The sequence below is a fragment of the Natrix helvetica genome (genome assembly GCF_964273705.1).
Source record: "Natrix helvetica genome assembly, chromosome: 3".
Taxonomy (NCBI): Eukaryota; Metazoa; Chordata; class Lepidosauria; order Squamata; family Natricidae; genus Natrix; species Natrix helvetica.
Window position 1 is genome coordinate 136,725,418 of NC_138549.1, and position 19,283 is coordinate 136,744,700.

Genomic DNA, 19,283 nt, shown 5'->3' on the forward strand with positions numbered 1-19,283 from the left:
AATGTGAAGCTCCGATTTTCACTTATTCACAAGAAATCACTTGATATCTGTTCGGTCCCATGATTCCAATGAATATGCAGACCCAGGCTTGGCTGTCTGCCACGACTAATTACATAGATAAAGCCACCCCTTGGCTGGGAGCCTAGAATTTATCAGGCACTGCAACCGGGCATTTCCTCCGAGATGGGGGTGGAGCAGGGTGAGCTTGGAGCTGTGCCACCTGGGCAACCAACATAGCCACCTGTTGCGAAAGTTGCACGTTTTCGGCACGCAACTGCTCCATAGTAATGATTGTTACAGCTTTTGTTAAAGGCAAGAAACAAATTGTTCTCTCCCGTGATTCCAATGAATATGCATCCCAGGCTTGGCTGTCTGCCACGACTAATTACATAGATAAAGCCACCCCTTGGCTGGGAGCCTAGAAAATTATCTTTGCGAACCCAAGATAAAAATTGCAGAAGGCTTTCGCAACGGCTCGAATATGGACTGTTGTTTCCTGCAAAGATTTCCCTCCAGTAACTCCACCTTTAAACTCTTTGGGAGGGGCCACACCCTTAATCAGCTGTCCTTACTTTCTTCTATGACATCTTCTCCACAGCTGTTCCTTTCTCTTATCGATTTGACGCCTACGCAGATCAGGGACAACCTCCCTCTGTTCCTCCCCACTGCTCCCTGACTCAGATGCCACCTAGTGGCCAACAGGCTTCTCTAGTTCCTGCTCTGACTCTAAACACCCTCCAGAGTCTTCCTCATCCTCCAGAGCAGTCCCATAATGGCCTGAGCTGTCAGAGTCCACCAACAGCTCAGCTGGCCGCTGCTGGGCCACAACAACATCAGTTTTGAAAGTGTGCTGAAGCTGTCCACCAGCTGCATAGTTTCCTTCTTGATAAACAACAGTTATTATAGTCAGATGCTTTATGTTGTACAACACTTTACCAATCTCTTATCTGTTTCAAAAGCAAGGGGTGCTGAAATCATATCTCCATGACAGACATAGACCCAGAATATATGAATGACAAATGACATGCCTTTCTACTAAAAACCAAGTGCCATTCTAGAACAGCAACACAATTTATATTTCTATAGTGACAGACCTAAGATAACACCATAATACACTAATGTGGTTACTTAAACCTTGGCATTTATTTTTTGTTCATCTCAATATGTTGTTTGTTCAACAATTTCACCTTAGGTTGTCTGATGGAAACAAATATTGGAAGTAGCCCAAAAGCTCTAAGATCTCATTTCCTCAGCATGACATGCAATCCAAATCAAATGATGGACAGGTGAGATTATATTGTATATTAATTTTACTAAGAACATGCAGCATATAAGACTAAATACTGTAATAAAAGTCTTTTTGTTCAAAATGATGCTGTTTTATTGGAAACAAACAGGAGAAACATCAGCAAGGCAAGTCTATGGGACTTGAGATAACAGAAGATAAGTAATTCTTCTAAATATTCCAATTTGGTGGTGGATTTCTTGGTCCTTTGGGTTTGGAAAATCGGTTTGCAAAGCCTGTGACAAAAAATTAAGCACTACTATCATATTTTATATAAATAAATCATCAGTGAATCTGAAGCAAAAATTTACTGGGTATGCTGACAGAAGCTATGTGAGAGACAGTGCAGCTATTCCAAACAAACACTTCAACAACCATAGTAATAAATGTATTGTTCATCATAAAGCAATCTACTATTTTTTAAAAATGGAAGCAAAGCAATAAATGCATAACATGTTTCTCTAGTGCAGATAAATAAATTTAAAATGCTTAAATGTAGCAATAATATTTGCATATGGTGGTATGGGTTAGTGCTAACAATTTATTAAGTTGTTTTATATCTATCATCTATCATCATTATCTAGTATAGTTGCTGAGAGTTGAGGGATTTAGTCTTTCATTTAGGAGTGTAGGGAATTACTACCTATTTTCCCCCACAACAACCATGCTGTGAGGTATATGGTGTGGTTAAAGTGATTGGCTCAAAGCCACCCACTGCCTATCTATGGCTAAGGATGACTAGAAATTGGATCTTGGGCAAATATGGCAGAATTTTGAACCATTTTCCGAAATGATTTTTTTCCTTCCTCGTGTCAACATGTCAGTGCCATTTTTCCCTAGTTCCCAAGATGTATTTTCTCATTTCGATTTAATTCTAAGTGTTTTCAGTTACTTTATAGCATTTGAGAAAGCTAGTAGAAAATATAAGCCAACATCTTACCATATTTAATAAATCTAAAAAGGATTCTGACCATCCTTTGCAATGTTTACATTAATGCATATGATCCTATATATCAGCAATGGCGAACCTTTTTTGGCTCGCGTGCCACAAGTGGGGGAAGCACAGGGAGGTCGTGTGCGGGCATGCCGCACCCATAATGCAAAGTGCGACCCACCCACCCCATTTTTACATGCTTTTTTCGCCTCCCCAGGCTCCAGAGGCTTTATAGGAGCCTGGGGAGGGCGAAAAGAGCCTCCCCCCCCTGGAGGCCCTCCGGAGGCTTCAGGGACCATCCAGAGGCTTCCCTGAAGCCTTCAGAACGCTTAAAACCACCCTCCGAGCAAACCAGAAGTGACTTCCGCGTTGCTCGGAGGGTCGTTTTAAGCATTCCGGAGGCGTCAGGGAAGCTCCGGACAGTCCCTGAAGCCTCTGGGGGGGGGGAGGCTCTTTTCGCCCTCCCCAGGCTCCTATAAAGCCTCTGGAGCCTGAGGAAGGCGAAAAATGGCTTTTAAAAAGGTGAACTCAGCTGGCCAGCACGCACATGCGCACTGGCCAGCTGACAGGGCAGCGCCTCGCGTGCCCTGACAACTGGCTCCGCGTGCCACTTGTGGCACGCGTGCCATATGTTCACCATCACTCCTATATATGGTAGGATGAGAAATCTTGGTGATAGCATTACAAACTATCAACTGGAAAGTTGTAGTGATAATTTAGAGAATGCAAGAAAACATTAGGATAGGTAGTATTATAATCTTGGGCTTCAGTATTATTCTATGGATTACCTTCATAGTAAATTGACTATTGGAGCATATTTATTTTTTAAAATGCATACCAAAATTCAGAATAGAGCTGTGATGATTTGACGGATTATGCTCCGGAGCTCTTACTGTCGAAGATGGATTCCAAATACCTAAAAATTCAAAAACGTCTTTAGTAAGTCACAGTTAGTCTGATAAAGACAGATTTCATGCATTTTAATGTGATTCCTGATATGGTTTTAGGTTTTATTCAATTCATAGACCGCCCCCTCTCCCCGTAGGGAAGTCTTGCTTAAATTGGAATAGGAAAGATAAAAGAATATCCATTAATCTCCGCCACGATGTAAAAAAGATGTGGAGACTCTAGAAAGAGTGCAGAGAAGAGCAACAAAGATGATTAGGGGACTGGAGACTAAAACATATGAAGAACGGTTGCAGGAACTGGGTATGTCTAGTTTAATGAAAAGAAGGACTAGGGGAGACATGATAGCAGTGTTCCAATATCTCAGGGGTTGCCACAAAGAAGAGGGAGTCAAACTATTCTCCAAAGCACCCGAGGGTAGAACAAGAAGCAATGGGTGGAAACTAACCAAGGAGAGAAGCAACTTAGAACTGAGAAGAAATTTCCTGACAGAACAATTAATCAGTGGAACAGCTTGCCTCCAGAAGTTGTGAATGCCCCAACACTGGAAGTCTTTAAGAAGATGTTGGATAGCCATCTGTCTGAAACGGTATAGGGTTTCCTGCCTAGGCAGGGGGTTGGACTAGAAGACCTCCAAGGTCCCTTCCAACTCTACTATTGTATTGTATTAATCTTACCACTCATTATGAATGTAATATTGTAAGACCAAATTCTAATACTGATACTGGTGCTCTTTTGATGTTCTGTCCATTAAGAACTGTTTATTTCATAATGACATAAAAGTATAAAAGTTTACATGACAGAAGAAAGTGGACTTAGTTACGTGGCTTTTCTTACATGGTAGAACATTTTAGCTGCCACTGATTAGAACAATATTTGAGGATTTTATTATTAACCTATTATTGGTATGTATGGCTCAGTTTTACATCCTTTTAAAGTATCTACTTATGTGGCCATATCCAGCCCCAAATTTATTAACAACTAAAGACAGTAGAACAACTATAAAATCCAGGAAGTCTTTGTCACTTAAACACCATTAAAACCCATTTGTTTTATACTTCTTCCTTTCTGGAGGATCTAATGGTTGACAGGATGGCATTTGATTGGTTTTCAAGTACATCTTGTCAACTTTTAACTGCTGTTTGATGTTTTATCTGAAACAATTGCCTACTGATCCCAGAAGCTTCTGACAGACTTTTTTCTCTTTAGCAATCTAGTGATTTTGATATTATTCCTCTTTCATTTCATTAATTCTCTTGGTCCTGGTCAAGCTTTCCAAGATAGTCATCTTTCTCTTTGACAGACTTCAATGAACTGTTTTAATTTTTGCCTAAGTCTCATTGCAGCAGCAAACAATCAGCAATGTCTCCAAGAAGAGAAGCAGTATGAATCCATAGCAGCAAGAACATAAAGACCACTTAGAAATTAATTGTGGGTTAGTCAAGGGAAATGTAGGCAGAAGCCTGCATCATGAAATGCAAATCGTCATCCAGATTTTTCATCTTGTTCCATCTTTGATGATAGGGGGAGAAATTTTAGTCCCCTCAGAGAGGGCGCAATCTGGGAGTCCTCCTGGATACGCGGCTTAGTTTAGAAGAACACCTGACAGCTGTGACCAGGGGGGGGCTTTTGCCAGGTTCGCCTAGTATGTCAGTTGCGCCCTTCCTGGATTGGGATGCTCTGTGCACAGTCACTCATGCCCTCGTCCTTTCTAGCCTGGACTACTGCAATGCTCTCTACATGGGGCTGCCCTTGAAGAGCACCCGGAGGCTTCAGCTGGTCCAAAATGCGGCCGCGTGGGTTATCATGGGGGTACCTAGGTGCTCCCATGTTACACCCTTTTTAGGCGGCCTGCACTGGTTGCCGGTTGTTTTCCAGGTGCGATTCAAGGTACTAATTATGACCTTTAAAGAGTTCCATGGCTTAGGCCCAGGGTACCTGTGAGACCACCTACTGCCGCCAGTAGCCTCCCACCGTCCAGTGCGATCCCACAGATTTGGCCTCCTCGGGGTGCCGTCGGCCAGACAGTGTTGGCTAGCGACCCCCAGGGGAGAGCCTTCTCTGTGGGAGCGCCTTCCCTCTGGAATGAGCTGCCCCCAGAGCTTCGCATAATCCCCGACCTCCGGTCCTTCCAACGCACCCTAAAAAGTTGGCTTTTCCAGCAAGCCAGCCTGGCCTGAACAAAATAAAATAAATGATTAATTTAATTGTTAATTTTAATCTAATTTTTAAAACGTTACTGTTAATATTAATTGGGTTTGTTTTGGATACTCTATCTAATTTCCTTTTTAACTTTTGTAATATGTGTTTTTTTAATGTTGTAAGGCGCCCTGAGCCCTTTGGGAGAAGGGTGGCATATAAATCCAATAAACAAACAAACAAACAAACAAACAAACAATAGAGCAAAGCTTCAGAATCAGCCCTCTTAAATGCAGGAATTCATGCCAAAGATACTTTCTCAAATAGGTCTAAGGAACCTGTCAGAATATGTATGTGTTTACCATAATGGCTCCAATTCATACTGTAAATGTTAAGTTTTTAAAGGCTGGATGGGAAATTTACACTGTATTTTAAAGTTAAATTTCAGTATAACTTCTGGCTATTTTCTATATATTTAAAATAGAATGGGAAAACAAAGCATTACATGTTAATAGTTCACATTTGAAGCCTTTCATCCAATGCATTAATTAATCATTGTTTCTGAAATCCTTTGGTATCTTTTGTCTCATTGAATGACAATAGGATTTGATAGTTGGCTTTTATTAATCCAGTAAACTATTCGCTATCCTCTAGACTTGTAAGGATATCATATAAGGATATTGCTAATTGTTTCTTTCTTCTAGATACTTACTGTTTTTCACATTTCGTAAAATTTTTAGACTCTGTAAAGAGAGAGAGAAAATCCTCTATTGGCATTAAGAAACTAAAGATCATTAACACTTGTGAATAGAGTTTGAACAGTGTAAATATAGAAAGAGAAGTAAATATGAAATACAGTATATTTTTCTCTCTTTCTTAGAGGATCACACCCAGTGCTATGAATGATCACTATTCCAAATTTCTTGAGAGTAGAATAAGATTACTGTAATATACTCTACACAAGGTTGTCCCATTAAAAGAAAAATTGGCAAGAAACAGAGAATGTTGGTTTCTTTATTTTGGACACTCATGCATGCATAAAAATATATATAAAAGAAGATGAATTATTATTTATGTATTAATAATATAAAATTAAACACAATACATCTCACCTTTGGTGAAGGATTATTGCCTTTAAGACAGGACATGCAACTGCATGAGGATATTAATGGGGACTATCAATCACCACAAGTGATGTTGCAGTTGTTAACCTACACAGTAAATGCTTTCAGGACTTACTTTGTAATCACATCCAATCAGGGGTGGGTCCCTGCCAGTTCTAACCTCTTCTATAGAAGAGGTTCCACAAATCTACAGTGCCGTTTAGAACCGGTTCCAGCTCCCTCCCCCCGCCCATCCGCACATCATCAAGATGAAGAGCGAGATAAGGAATTCTGGGAGTTGAAGTCCACAAATCTTAAAGCTGTCAAGTTTGAACACCCCTGGGGGGGGGGTTTCTAAAGGGTTAGGGGTGCAAGGGTCTTGTAACTTGACAGCTTTAAGACTTGCGTGCTTCAAATGCCAGAGTTTCTGAGCCAACATTTGGTTGCTAAGCAAAAGCATTGTTAAGTGAGTTTCACCACATTTTACAAGTTGGCCACGCACACCCAGTCACATGGCTGGCAAGCCGCTCCCACCCGGTCACATGGCTGGCAAGCCACTCCCACCTAGTCACATGGTCGGCAAGCCACTCCCACAAAACAGGCCACACCTACAGAAGAGGTTCTAAAAAAAATTGAAACCCACCACTGCATCCAATCCAATAAACACATTCACACAAAAAAATCCTAGTTGGGCCAAAAAGATTATGCTTTTCCAGTAAGAAAAACCACTTGCTTAAATCATGGATAAATGAATGTTTCTCTAACCAAAAGAAATGTTGCATTGTGTAAAAACATATGGTCTTCTGCACAACTGAAATTTCTATGATTTACATTATGTATAAGGTATGGGAGAAAAAAAAACCCTGCTTTTCTGTTTCTAAATTAATGATGCTTTTCAACAGCCCCACTTTCCTTACCTTACTCCTTCTGAAGTTGCCTGCCTCTTTTGTCGTCTCCTTTGGTGATTTAATCTGAAGTTTTCCAAGGTTCACTGCATTGTTTGTAACAGATGGACAAGCTTTAAAAAGAAACAGTGTCAAAAAAAGATGCACTGGGAAAAAACTCTCCATATATTAAAAAAGTATTTGTGAAAAAAATATTATTAAACCAATTTTACTGACAAAAAATCCTGTAGGACCTAAACTTACAGGAATATAGTCAATTTGTTTGTGAAAAATAAAAAACGTAAATCCATCTCTCAGTGGAGGGATTATTAGATGTATTTTTAAAAGTAGGTTAGGATGAAAAGCATCCTAAGAGACAAATGTAAAACTGTCTACCAAACTCTAATATGTACCATAGCAGCTTTGCCACAAGTATAAAAAATAGTTCTAAATTGATTTTCTATATTGCTAGAATCACATTGAGATTTCTGTACATAATCATACATGTGGGTGGTATCATTGGAACAGAGAAACCAGTTTGCATATAAATCAGTTCCAATATTTAAAACCAACTAAGATTTTACTGCTTAAGTCACACTTTGCTTTGGGCTCAGCATATATTTTACATGGGATGGGAATGAAATAAAACGGAGGTCAACTAACTTTCTTAAACAAACAAGAGGCCACAGTCCAACATATCTGAAGAACCCTGAACTTTTCTATTCATTTAGTACATTATATAATAATATTGGAAGAACACAATGCACAAAATATCTACAAGAACTGGAGCTGGGTATCAATTTTATAAGCAGATGCTCAGTTGTCCTTACCATCTGCAGTTGTAAAGTCCTTCTACCAACTGACCTCTTTCTATCAACTGTATCCTCTCAAAATTGCTTTAATTTTTCCTTTCTGCTGAACTGAGGATGTTTTAACTAAAAGCCCTACATATCTAAAACTATTACAAAACGACAAAATCTGTGGAACTTACGATCCTCATCTGCAAGAAGAAATGATTCAGGAGTTCTCTCTGGAAGTGGGGGAGTAGGAGGTGAAGAAGATCGGTTCCAAAGAAGTTCTTTGATAATACAAAAAGAATATATTTAAATTAGTTCACATTTAACAGTCAATACAATACAATACAATACAATACAATACAATACAATACAATACAATACCAGAGTTGGAAGGGACCTTGGAGGTCTTCTAGTCCAACTCCCTGCCTGGGCAGAAAAAACCCTATACCATTTCAGACAAATGGCTATCCAACATCTTAAAGACTTCCAGTGTTGGGGCATTCACAATTTCTGGAGGCAAGCTGTTCCACTGATTAATTGTTCTAACTGTCAGGAAATTTCTCCTCAGTTCTAAGTTGCTTCTCTCCTTGATTAGTTTCCACCCATTGCTTCTTGTTCTACCCTCAGGTGCCTTGGAGAATATTTTGACTCCCTCTTCTTTGTGGCAACCCCTGAGATATTGGAACACTGCTATCATGTCTCCCCTAGTCCTTCTTTTCATTAAACTAGACATACCCAGTTCCTGAAACCGTTCTTCCTATGTTTTAGTCTCCAGTCCCCTAATCATCTTTGTTGCACTTCTCTGCACTCTTTCTAGAGTCTCCACATCTTTTCTACATCGTGGCGACCAAAACTGAATGCAGTATTCCAAGTGTGGCCTTACCAAGGCATTATAAAGTGGTATTAACACTTCACGTAATCTTGATTCTATCCCTCTGTTGATGCAGCCTAGAACTGTGTTAGCTTTTTTGGCAGCTGCTGCACACTGCTGGCTCATATTTAAATGGTTGTCCACTAGGATTCCAAGATCCTCTCACAGTTACTACTATTGAGCAAGGTACCACCTATACTGTACCTGTGCATTTCGTTTTTCTTGCCTAAATGTAGAACCTTACTTTCTACAGTCCTGAGGCTCGACAGTGGTTCATTTGGAGTTCTATCAATAGCATTAATCACAACTGTTTAACAAGATGCCAGTTATGCATTTAAAGATCCTACACATTCTGCAGAGTCAAAGCATGTTTTAATGCAATGAAACATGCCCTGAGATATTGTTTTATACCAGAAACTAACAATGTATGTACCCGATTAACATATTGTGCAGTTAAATGTAACAAAAACCCTCACTATATAGTTTATAATAAAGTAACACGTTGGTGTAAAGGGTAGCCTGAGTAAAACTGAGATGTACTAAGACCCACTTTCAGTCATTATAAAGCAAGTAAGAACAATGGTTGTGCATATCAATTAAAAAAATAGAAGAAAAGGTACCTGATCTAGGCCTCTGTAGCTTTAAACTCTGGAAATGAACAAAAAGAGACAATGCTTAATATTACTCCATTTTGGTAGGACGGTACTTAATTTTTATTGAGTATTTTGGTGTTTCCCAATGCAGCATCTTACATATGAGCAGGTGGTGGGCAGATAAGGACAGAAACATTTCAAGCAATCACATTCACTGCAATTCAATCTGATAATGCTAAAATGTCACCCCTTCAAACTTCTTCCTGAATTCCAGTTCCAGACGTCCAGGTCTCAGACCGTTTGGGAAAGAAGAATATGAAAGAGCAACTCCTGGAATAATTTATAGAAATTTGCTCATCAGATCCAGATTCCTTCTACCCTTTGCTTCACTCAATGGGAATATAATCTGCTCTTTGTCTCAACTCCTAGAATGCAGATGCAATATCTATAGCAGTCTAGTTTGTCAAAGAGGTAGCCTTTATTCTACCAAAAGTCAGGTGTTATGTAGAACAATGCTGCAGAATTATGCTTAAACCAGTTACCTTATTGGGTCTCAGCCTCACTGAGTCATCAGAAAATCGCAGCTGAGACATGTTGCTCCATTCTGCAGAGATTTTTGTTTTGTCGTTTTTAGACGGTAGTTGATGATCTGAAACTGCTAAGAAAGGTTTATCTGTAAATGATTAAAAACCAGGAATTAAAATGGACTGGTTTTTTAAATAACTTTATGAAAAGCAGAAGTTTCCAAGCAATAGAAAAATAGCTGTATCTTGCCCCTAGGGCTTACTCTGCGTTTACCCAATTGCTGGAGCTCATTCTCTTCTCCAAGTACAATAAAAGATTCAGGGGTTCTCTCAGGCAGGGGAGGAGGGATATCTTCGTCAGGCTGGGCAGAACCTGCAATTTTAAAACAAAAAAACATGAAGATTTGAGGGCTTCCTTTTTAGTAAATTCTGCCAGGTCTGGCCAGCAATACCCGAATGATCACTAGATGGCATTTTAAAAAAAACCGCTGAAAATGCTTCCCTCTAGAGCAGTGTTTTTCAACCGGCGACTTTAAGTCCTGTGGACTTCAACTCCCAGAATCCCCCAGCCAGCTGTTCTAGAAACACTATTCTAGAACATGATGGCGAACCTATGGCGTGTGTGCCACAGGAGGCATGCAGAGACCTCTCAGGCATGTGAGCTGTCGCCCCAACTCAATTCTACCGTGCATGTGCAAGTGCCTCCTGCTAGCCAGCTGCTTTTTTAGTCTCTGCCACGTATGCGGGGTGGGGTGGGGGGCGCATGCGGGGGGCTGCCCCTGGATCTTAAGAAGAGGGCTCTCTGCCCTTGTATTCTTTCAAACTAGGCATGGCAGAAACTGAACACAGAGAGGATACAGTTGATAGAAAGAGGTCAGTTGGTAGAAGGACTTTACAATGCAGATGGTAAGGACAACTGAGCATCTGCTTATAAAATTGATACCCAGCTCCAGTACTTGTAGATATTTTGTGCATTGTGTTCTTCCATGTATCCCTCCTTGAGCTACAGATCCTCCCTTGCTTCCATTTGTACGGCTTTTCATTGCTGCTATTTCTGAGGCATGTTCAGTTAATACGATTAACATCTTAATTCATTCGATAGGTAAATCTATAAATCTACATTTAGGAAGTATCCGCAAGCTACCAGTTAGCACTCTATATCTGCTTCTACTTCGAACAGCAAGCTTTATTGTCTCTACAATGCCAAACCCTTATTGAAGCATGTTCACATTTTCAAACATCTGAATTTCTAATATGAAAACGTGAGACATTAGATACAATGCTGCCAAAATATAAAAGCCGTTAACCTGTGAATATTAATATACCTTTGTGACCACTAGATGGCACGAGAGCTAACCGTTTGAAACAGAAACATTTGCAGACTTTAATTGCCCTGCATATGCATGCTTCTTAAATATTAATCAAGGGAGAAATTTAATATGATTTTTCCATTTTTATTACTGATTATCCTTAGCCAGTTCTCATGGAATAATTTATCTCAACTCACTAAGTTCTGGGTATTAAAAATTCAGATGGAAGAGCTACCTACACTGTGTTCCGAATAGACATCTACTGAAAAATTATTCCAGTTCTTTCTACCTCAGAACTTTTTTTCACACATAAGGATTATAGGATCATTTCTTGCTTCTGTGAGTATATTATCTGCTTTTTGCCATATGGAGCAAATTGTGATGAAGAATTGAAATCCTTCATGCTTTACTGTTTTATTTCTGCAGAACACTGGGGGGGGGGAATCTTCTCTCTCTCTCTCTCTCTCTCTCTCTCTCTCTCTCTCTCTCTCTCTCTCTCTCCCTCCCTCCCTCCCTCCCTCCCTCGCTCTCTCTCTCTCTCTCTCTCTCCTCTTCCTTACAACTCAGTTTCCTGTTGTCATCACTCAAAGGAAAAAAAATAGTAAAAACTTCAGCCAGTTTTGTCTGGTCTGCAGCCAAATGTCAGCAGAAATTTGTCTGTGTTGGCTTCTGTAACTTAGGCCATGAGAAAGTATGTTTTGTGATGGTTATTGTTTTTTTTAAAAAAATGAGTACTTGCTCTCATTCCTTTAATTATCCTCTAATTTATTAATTGGCTATGGCATAACAGTTGTACAAATAAAATCAATTCATTTATTGATATTAATTAATCAGAACTTTCCTTGTGCAAACATTGGGGGTGGGGCAAGAGATCAAATTGATAGAACATGTGCCTTACATTGCAGGTTTTAGTCTGATATTCAGTTAAGGCTATTACACGTTTCTAGCAGCAAATGTGCCAGGCCACTCAGATGAATTTTATATCTATTGTGGGTTGTTTTATTGTTGTTATTGTAACCCAAAAATTGAATAAGCAGTTGCACAATACAATACTTTGGCATCTGGAGCTTATAATATTATGGTGGGATTGGATTAATGTATGTGCCAGTGGTGGTTGCAGGCGGCCCGCCCCTGATACCATTCTGGTACAGTGCTCCGGAGGGTGCACCCGCCCGCCCGAGCTCCTTACGCCTTTGGCGCTTCCGCGCACACGCATGGGGCATACGGCACCTCCGCAACACTCCGCCAAGCAGCTGCAGTGTCGCGGAGGCTTGCGGAAGCATCGTAGGCAAGTACGATGCATGCATGCACCTTGTGTGTGTGGCATGTGCTGCACACGCACATGTGAATAATACTGGGGCCATTCCAACTGGTACAGAATCCAGAACCCACCACTGGTATCAGTGACGTGCAGTCAGGTGAGGCAAGTGAGGCACAGCCTAACCTGTCATCATCAGGGCAGCGAGTCATTCGATGGGAAACTTGCCTTTTGGGAGGAATGACCCAGCTTGGCTCCCGCTTTCGATCTGCTGCCCAACGACCGAACTGAGAAGCGAAGAGGCAGGAGAGACAAAGCAGGAGTCAAGCCGAGTCATTCCTTCCAAGAGGCAAGTTTCCTATCGAATGACTCACTGCCCTAGACTCGAGGGGGGGAGAGAGGCTTCCTCCACTCCGTCTGCTCCCCATCTGCACTGCCCTCGCCTGACAAGCCCTCCCTGAATTCCGTGCAGCTCTGGCAGGCGGTGCCGTGGCCGAATCCCAGGGCGGAGGGCGGCAGGTCACAACTGAGCATGCCTGACTGTGGAATTCTGGGAGTTGAAGTCCACAAGTCTAAAAAAATTGCTGCCTCACCAGGTATAAACCTCACCACACGTCACTGACTGGTATGTACCCAAGTTCAATCATATGTAATCTCTTTTATGGTTAGATTTTATGTATGTATGAATTTGGTCTAAGGCAATAATAAAATATGTACTTATGTATGATTTTGCTCATTATGCTCAGCCCTATTACAAATGACGCTTTAACAAATTGCCAATATATACATTGAAGAAAAAGGCTCAAAAGCAGTGCAAATTTTCCCTAAAGAAAAACTATTAGTTTTCAACTTAGATTCCTAATATTTATGCTTATCAAACTTAAATTTAAAAGAGGGGTTCAAATGCTGTGTCCTCTAACTGCATTCTAACCACTGTATTGCTGACTGCCAGTAGTTTGGCAGTTCGAGTCTCACCTGGCTCAAAACTGACTCAGCCTTCCATCCTTCCAAGGTAGGTAAAATGAGGACCCAGATTGTTGAGGACAATATGTAAACCACTTAGAGAGAGCTGTAAAGCACTGTGAAGCGTTATAAGTCTAAGTGCTATTGCTGTTGCTTTAATATCTCTTGACTATCATGTAAACTCTGGAACCTAAGCATTTTCTGCATCATATTCAGAATTCAAAAATAGAAGATGTATTAGGAAAGAACAGGTTTACCAGCTATACAATATCAAAGCATCCTCATTTTATACAACCAATCTGTACACCATATCTCAGTTGGCAACACTTGTCTTATTTCTTAAATGTTTGGATATAATCACTCATGTATCCTGATGGACCACTTCTATGGGCTATACTTGCTCTAAGTAATGAAAGGATGAGAAAGATCATGTCCTAAAGTGCCAAAAGGCTCTACTGTGGAGTACCAAAAAGCTCTACTCTTTCACCCTCCTCTTCAACATCTACATGAAGCCTCTTGAAGAAGAGGTCATCTTCTGGCATAGGGTCAGGTATCATCTGCTTGTCACTCAATTAGGGTAAGGATTCATTCAGTTAACCTACTTTGTCATATTATTTTATTTTTTAAAAATTTATAAGATGCTCAGGCTTCCTGGAATTGAGCAGCATATAAATGGCAGAATGGAAATAATGCTGCAAACTTGTATAAACTTACTGTGGCAGACTGTATCCAAAGGACGAGTATCCTGGGCTGGAGGGTTGAACAGTGAGTGGGTGGCCTCTGAGCTGTCCATAGCCTGCTCCGTAAAGGCCACAGCAGAAGATGAAGGAACTGTTCTAGGGGGCCTAAGAGCAGACTCAGGATGTGCTGGGGAGCATGGTTCCTCTGATGAGAGAGAGGAAAAGTAGGGGTCTTCTGATGACCATACGCAGTGCTGGTGGCACAAATTCTTGAGCTTGTAGCCTGGGGCATTGTTTGTCAGATTGTTTGAAAGGTTTGGATCAAGTTGAAAGCCTCTACACTGGCCAGATTCTGAATCCATTTTGGTCAATGGCTGCAGTGTTTTCTGTGAAACTGATTGAAAAGGAGTAGATTCGGTCTGGATAGGATGCACTTTGGTATCTAAGCCCTTCCCAGTTTTATCATCCATTTTCACAGTGAGAAGTGGATCGGTCGGAAAACAATAACTGAAGTCCAAACTGTGATATTTGTGGAGCGGCTGTTCTGTGAACCAAGAATCCCTTCCTGTGTTTCTGCCGGCAGTAGGGTTCAATGCTCCAACAGAAAGTGCTGGCCTGACGAAAGAAGCACTGTCTCTGTTTCGGTCAAGGATGTTTAAGCTTTGTGTAGCATAACCAGGAAACCGAGATTTCTCCTGATGTCCTTGTACAGAACTGCAAGAGAGATTATGTAATTGAGAGAAACAACCTAGAACTAAGGAGAAATTTCCTGACAATTAGAACAATTAATCAGTAGAACAACTTGCTCCAGAAGTTGTAAATGCTCCAACACTGAAGTTTTTAAGAAGATGTTGGATAACCATTTGTCTGAAAGCATTTTCTGCATAAGAAAGGATACTAGAATACTTTCTTCTTTACAATTTAAGACTGCTAAATGCCAACCTTTAGTTTTTAATATGGAAAAAGGAAATACATGGTGAGCAATCATATTAACTATATTTCATTTTTATTAAATTTAATTGCTTTCAAATAACATTAATCCCCCCCCCCCCGAATTTGTCTTGATTCCATTTCTTTTTTCTCCTGGATTCTTTGTAATAAGATCCCCCTTTCAGAGGGTTAAGTGATGCCTCCCTGAAAGAAAATCGAGAACAAAATCCAACTAATTTAGTATCTTGCCTATCTTATTGCTAAAACAACTCAATTCAGCAAGTCCTAGAGTATTTCCACCTTTTATTTTCAGAATTAGTTGTTATGTCTGATCTCTTCATTCCAAAGGATACCATGTGGATTTACTGCTGGCTGAACTGTACCTGCATCTCAATGAAATTGGACTTCCTAGTTGAAGCACTAATTCTGAGAACGTTATGTGTGATCCTTTGTCTAATTGGTAGGAACTCCTTCTTCATACTGATTCTTGGCTACTTTCTCTTCCCCTAGTAAAGCCACAAGAATGTGATTGTCAGCATATTACTAATCTGCTTTTGAGGAACTGAGGACTGAAAACAGTGGCAGTCTGGAAATAGACTAATATTCTCAAGATTTCATCTAGTAACCAGAGCTAATAGCCACTGATATGCAAGCTATCTACCCATTTCTCTAAGGAAAATTACATCATGGCGGATGATTGGGCCAGAATCAGTTTATTTACTCTGTAGTTAAGAAATAGTTAAGAGTGCAAATGTATGAGTACAACCATAAATGAATATGTACAATACAATAATACAATAATACAATAGTAGAGTTGGAAGGGACCTTGGAGGTCTTCTAGTCCAACCCCCTGCCTAGGCAGGAAACCCTATACCGTTTCAGACAAATAGCTATGTTTGTGTCCTGGTTCAGTGAGAGAGAATTGAAGAGAACAACAACAACAACAACAACAACAACAACAACAACAACAACAACAACAACAACAATAATAATAATAATAATAATAATAATAATAATAATAAAAGTCAGCTCCACAACTGAAACCAGTGAGATTTACAGTGTAGACTTTCCAACAAATTCATTGAAACTGATTTCAGGTAAATCTTTTTTGTCCTAAATTCTCCAAAATCCTTAATCCTATTCAGATTTTGTGCTGCATTAAAGAATAATATCTAGTTTTACCTGTTTGGTTGTTTTATACAAGACTTTTGCCTATCTGGATCCTGAGGTATATTGGCTACAGAATGGTTTATTCCAGTCTGTAAAAGATACAAAAGTTCAGGTTATGAGTTGAGACTCACTCCTTAGTCACAGACAAAAACAAAAACAGTTATCACATATTATATTATTAAGATTTCTCTATCAAGCAAAAGAGAGTTGATACTCATATCTCCTTCTGCTAGCCGATAAAGACATTTTCGGTCCCAGAAGCCCTCCATCAAAGTTGCAAGATTAATGTCAGAATAAAAAGATAAAATATGGCCTTTATGCTAAAAAGAATATCCACTGCCATCTTAGGACCATGCCTGCTACTGAAGAACATGAAGATATCACCTAAAAACAGAACAATCAAGTTTTTGTTCCAGAGCAATAAAACAATTAAATTATAATTTGCTACACTTGCATACAATTCAATGGATTTGGATTATCATAGGCTAACATAACTCTCCAACAAATTTAATTACTGTAACTCATTGTCTAAAACTCATATGGCTAATTAACGACTGCTACTCACCACTATAATAACAATATAATACTTTATGAAGAAAACCAGGAAACAAACTAAAAGGTAAACTTGATCAGTTAAGACAGGGGTATCAAACTCAAGGCCCCCGGGGCCGGATCTGGGGTCACCCTGGAAACAATGAAGGACCGGCCCACAGTGCCTTTGCCAGTGAAAACGGAGCTTAGGAGGGCTGCCTGCGAGCTCCATTTTCATTTTAACCCTTTGCAAAGGGTTACGGGAGGCCGTCACAGGCGAAACGGAGCTCGGGAGCCCATTTTCACTGGCAGAGCACTTGGGCCACCACAGGCACCCCCGACATGAGTGACATTGAGCTAGCCATGCCCACCCTGACCACGCCCACCCCAGCCCCCCAAGGTCAAACACAACCCTGATTCAGCCCTCAATGAAATTGAGTTTGACACCCTTGAGTTAAGAAAACCATGCTGCCAAAATGGAACAATGGCAGGACTGAAATCCAAGAGAGAAGGGGACAGGTGTCAGTCAATCTACATCCAAGGTGAAGAAATTAAATAATTTAAGTTACCGGAGAGGGTCTTTTCTCATCTTGGGTGAAAATTCCAGCTGCTCATCTATTTCCCATTTTAGTGTAATGCTTGACAGCTACTTCTTTGTCTTAAATAAAACTTGGTGCTTTATTATGCTCACTTTGGGATGGCAATGTTCTCAGAATAGAGTTATGAAATTTTATTGTAACTTAGATTGCTTGTTATCACACCTTAGACCAAAAGTAGCTTCAAAGAGGAGTGGGAAGAATACAGACCTGATTGCATGTGATATTGAGCTTGAAATATAGAAAAGGACTTTGCAGTATTGTTCTGGAAAAACAGTCACATTAACTTTATTTGCAATTAGAGTTGGTAGGAAGGCTTACCTCCATAACGACAAGATCAGAATGACTGGAGAATGCTTCAATCTGCCTTTTAAAAAGTTCGATCACTGCATCATAAACCAACTTATACTGGCCCTGAAAAATAGCAGCCATGAGTCATGTGGAAACATGTCACAACTGCATATTCATTTCTCTACACCACACGTCTGGATGCCTAACATAAGTAAGTTCAGATAAATTTATGAGTTCTAGCATCTGATCTTAGGGGAACTGTACTTCCCAAATGGAAGTTGGGGGTAATCCCTTTAACAAGCACCTACGATTGGGTGTTGGGCTTGGATTTGGCAAGACAGAAGAGGAAATTGCAGTTCCTCCTCTGCTTCATTTCCAGGCCAGTGGTTCATTTACTAGTAAAACATGAACAGAGAATGAGGATGAGGACATAAGTTCAAGCAACGGCAGCATATCATTCTGAGAAATGATTTGCATTTGAAGGAGTGTATGCTTTTCAAGCAACCAGTTTGGCAAATGTCTTCATGGCACATTATCAAAGAGCATTTAAATAACTTGTACTTTTCACTCCCTTTTTCTGAAAGCATCAACACCTGCTTCTTTGATGGATCCCCAAGAGGCCTCAAGTATTTAAAAAAATCATTACTGTCATGCACAAGATTTTCTTACAGCACAGCAACATCTTTACAGGACAAATAAGCTTCTTCACTTCTTTGAGTGCTTTTAATAGAAAAGTGGTGTAAAATATGTTACAACACACAGTTAACTGAAACATTACTACCATGTTCCTCGAAAATAAGACAGGGTCTTATTTTCTTTTAACACCCAAAATAAGCGCTTGGCCTTATTTTCAGGGCAGTCTTATTATTTTTGAGGTGCAGGAGGCAGCAAGCGTGGTCATCTGATGGCTGCTGCTGTGTTACAATATTTTTGAGGAGGGAATAGGACTTCCGGTCCCTGCAGACGATGGATGTTTGTCTGCCGCTTGTCTTCTCGGTGGGCTCCGTTCAGGAGCACAGTGGGGCCTTGGAGGGGACCCCCCTGCTGTAGGGCGGCTTGCTGGAGCCCCCTGACTTGGTGGCAGCCAGTGGGGGTTTTTCTAGCTTCGCCCTAGGAGCCGGGGAGCAGAAGGGGGGGCATGCCTGCCCCTTCGCCGAATGGGCTCCGGAAGAAACAAGCTAATCAAAGGAAGCGTGGCTGAAATGTTGGTCGTGGAGGATCCTTCCTAATCTCCTCAATTACCGGTAACGGATAAGCAGCAGGCTATCGTAAGTTACTGTTAAATCTATTTAAAACCGAAGATTAGAGGGGGGAGTTTTCCTTTTTTAACCCCCCCTTGGACGAAGCAGCATTTAAACTTTTACTTTCCATTCTGGAATGGAGAGAGAACAAAGGCTGACTTGCTACTTGAGCTAATTATGTGAGAAAGACTGAATACACAGTTGCAAGAGTGCGTGCTGAGTTGTTTTTAAAGAAAATTAAAACTTCTGCTCTTCTCCCTGCAAAAGGGAGGAGTTA

General features: G+C 40.5%; 1 protein-coding gene across 3 annotated transcripts in view; it reads right to left on the reverse strand.

The window, feature by feature from the left end:
- Positions 1 to 681: 681 nt before the first annotated feature.
- Positions 682 to 19,283, reverse strand: part of PTPN22 (protein tyrosine phosphatase non-receptor type 22) — a 43,829-nt gene continuing 25,227 nt past the window's right edge. For all 3 annotated transcript variants that reach the window (XM_081946691.1, XM_081946692.1, XM_081946690.1), the window contains 11 exons: positions 17,796 to 17,888; positions 16,360 to 16,436; positions 14,282 to 14,961; positions 10,311 to 10,409; positions 10,055 to 10,185; positions 9,540 to 9,567; positions 8,243 to 8,329; positions 7,285 to 7,385; positions 5,977 to 6,007; positions 3,058 to 3,135; positions 682 to 1,521 (listed from right to left, as the gene is read on the reverse strand). In XM_081946691.1, the coding sequence (XP_081802817.1) occupies positions 1,457 to 1,521; positions 3,058 to 3,135; positions 5,977 to 6,007; positions 7,285 to 7,385; positions 8,243 to 8,329; positions 9,540 to 9,567; positions 10,055 to 10,185; positions 10,311 to 10,409; positions 14,282 to 14,961; positions 16,360 to 16,436; positions 17,796 to 17,888 (1,470 nt within the window). In that variant the 3' untranslated portion in view covers positions 682 to 1,456. The remainder of the gene's footprint in view (positions 1,522 to 3,057; positions 3,136 to 5,976; positions 6,008 to 7,284; positions 7,386 to 8,242; positions 8,330 to 9,539; positions 9,568 to 10,054; positions 10,186 to 10,310; positions 10,410 to 14,281; positions 14,962 to 16,359; positions 16,437 to 17,795; positions 17,889 to 19,283) is intronic.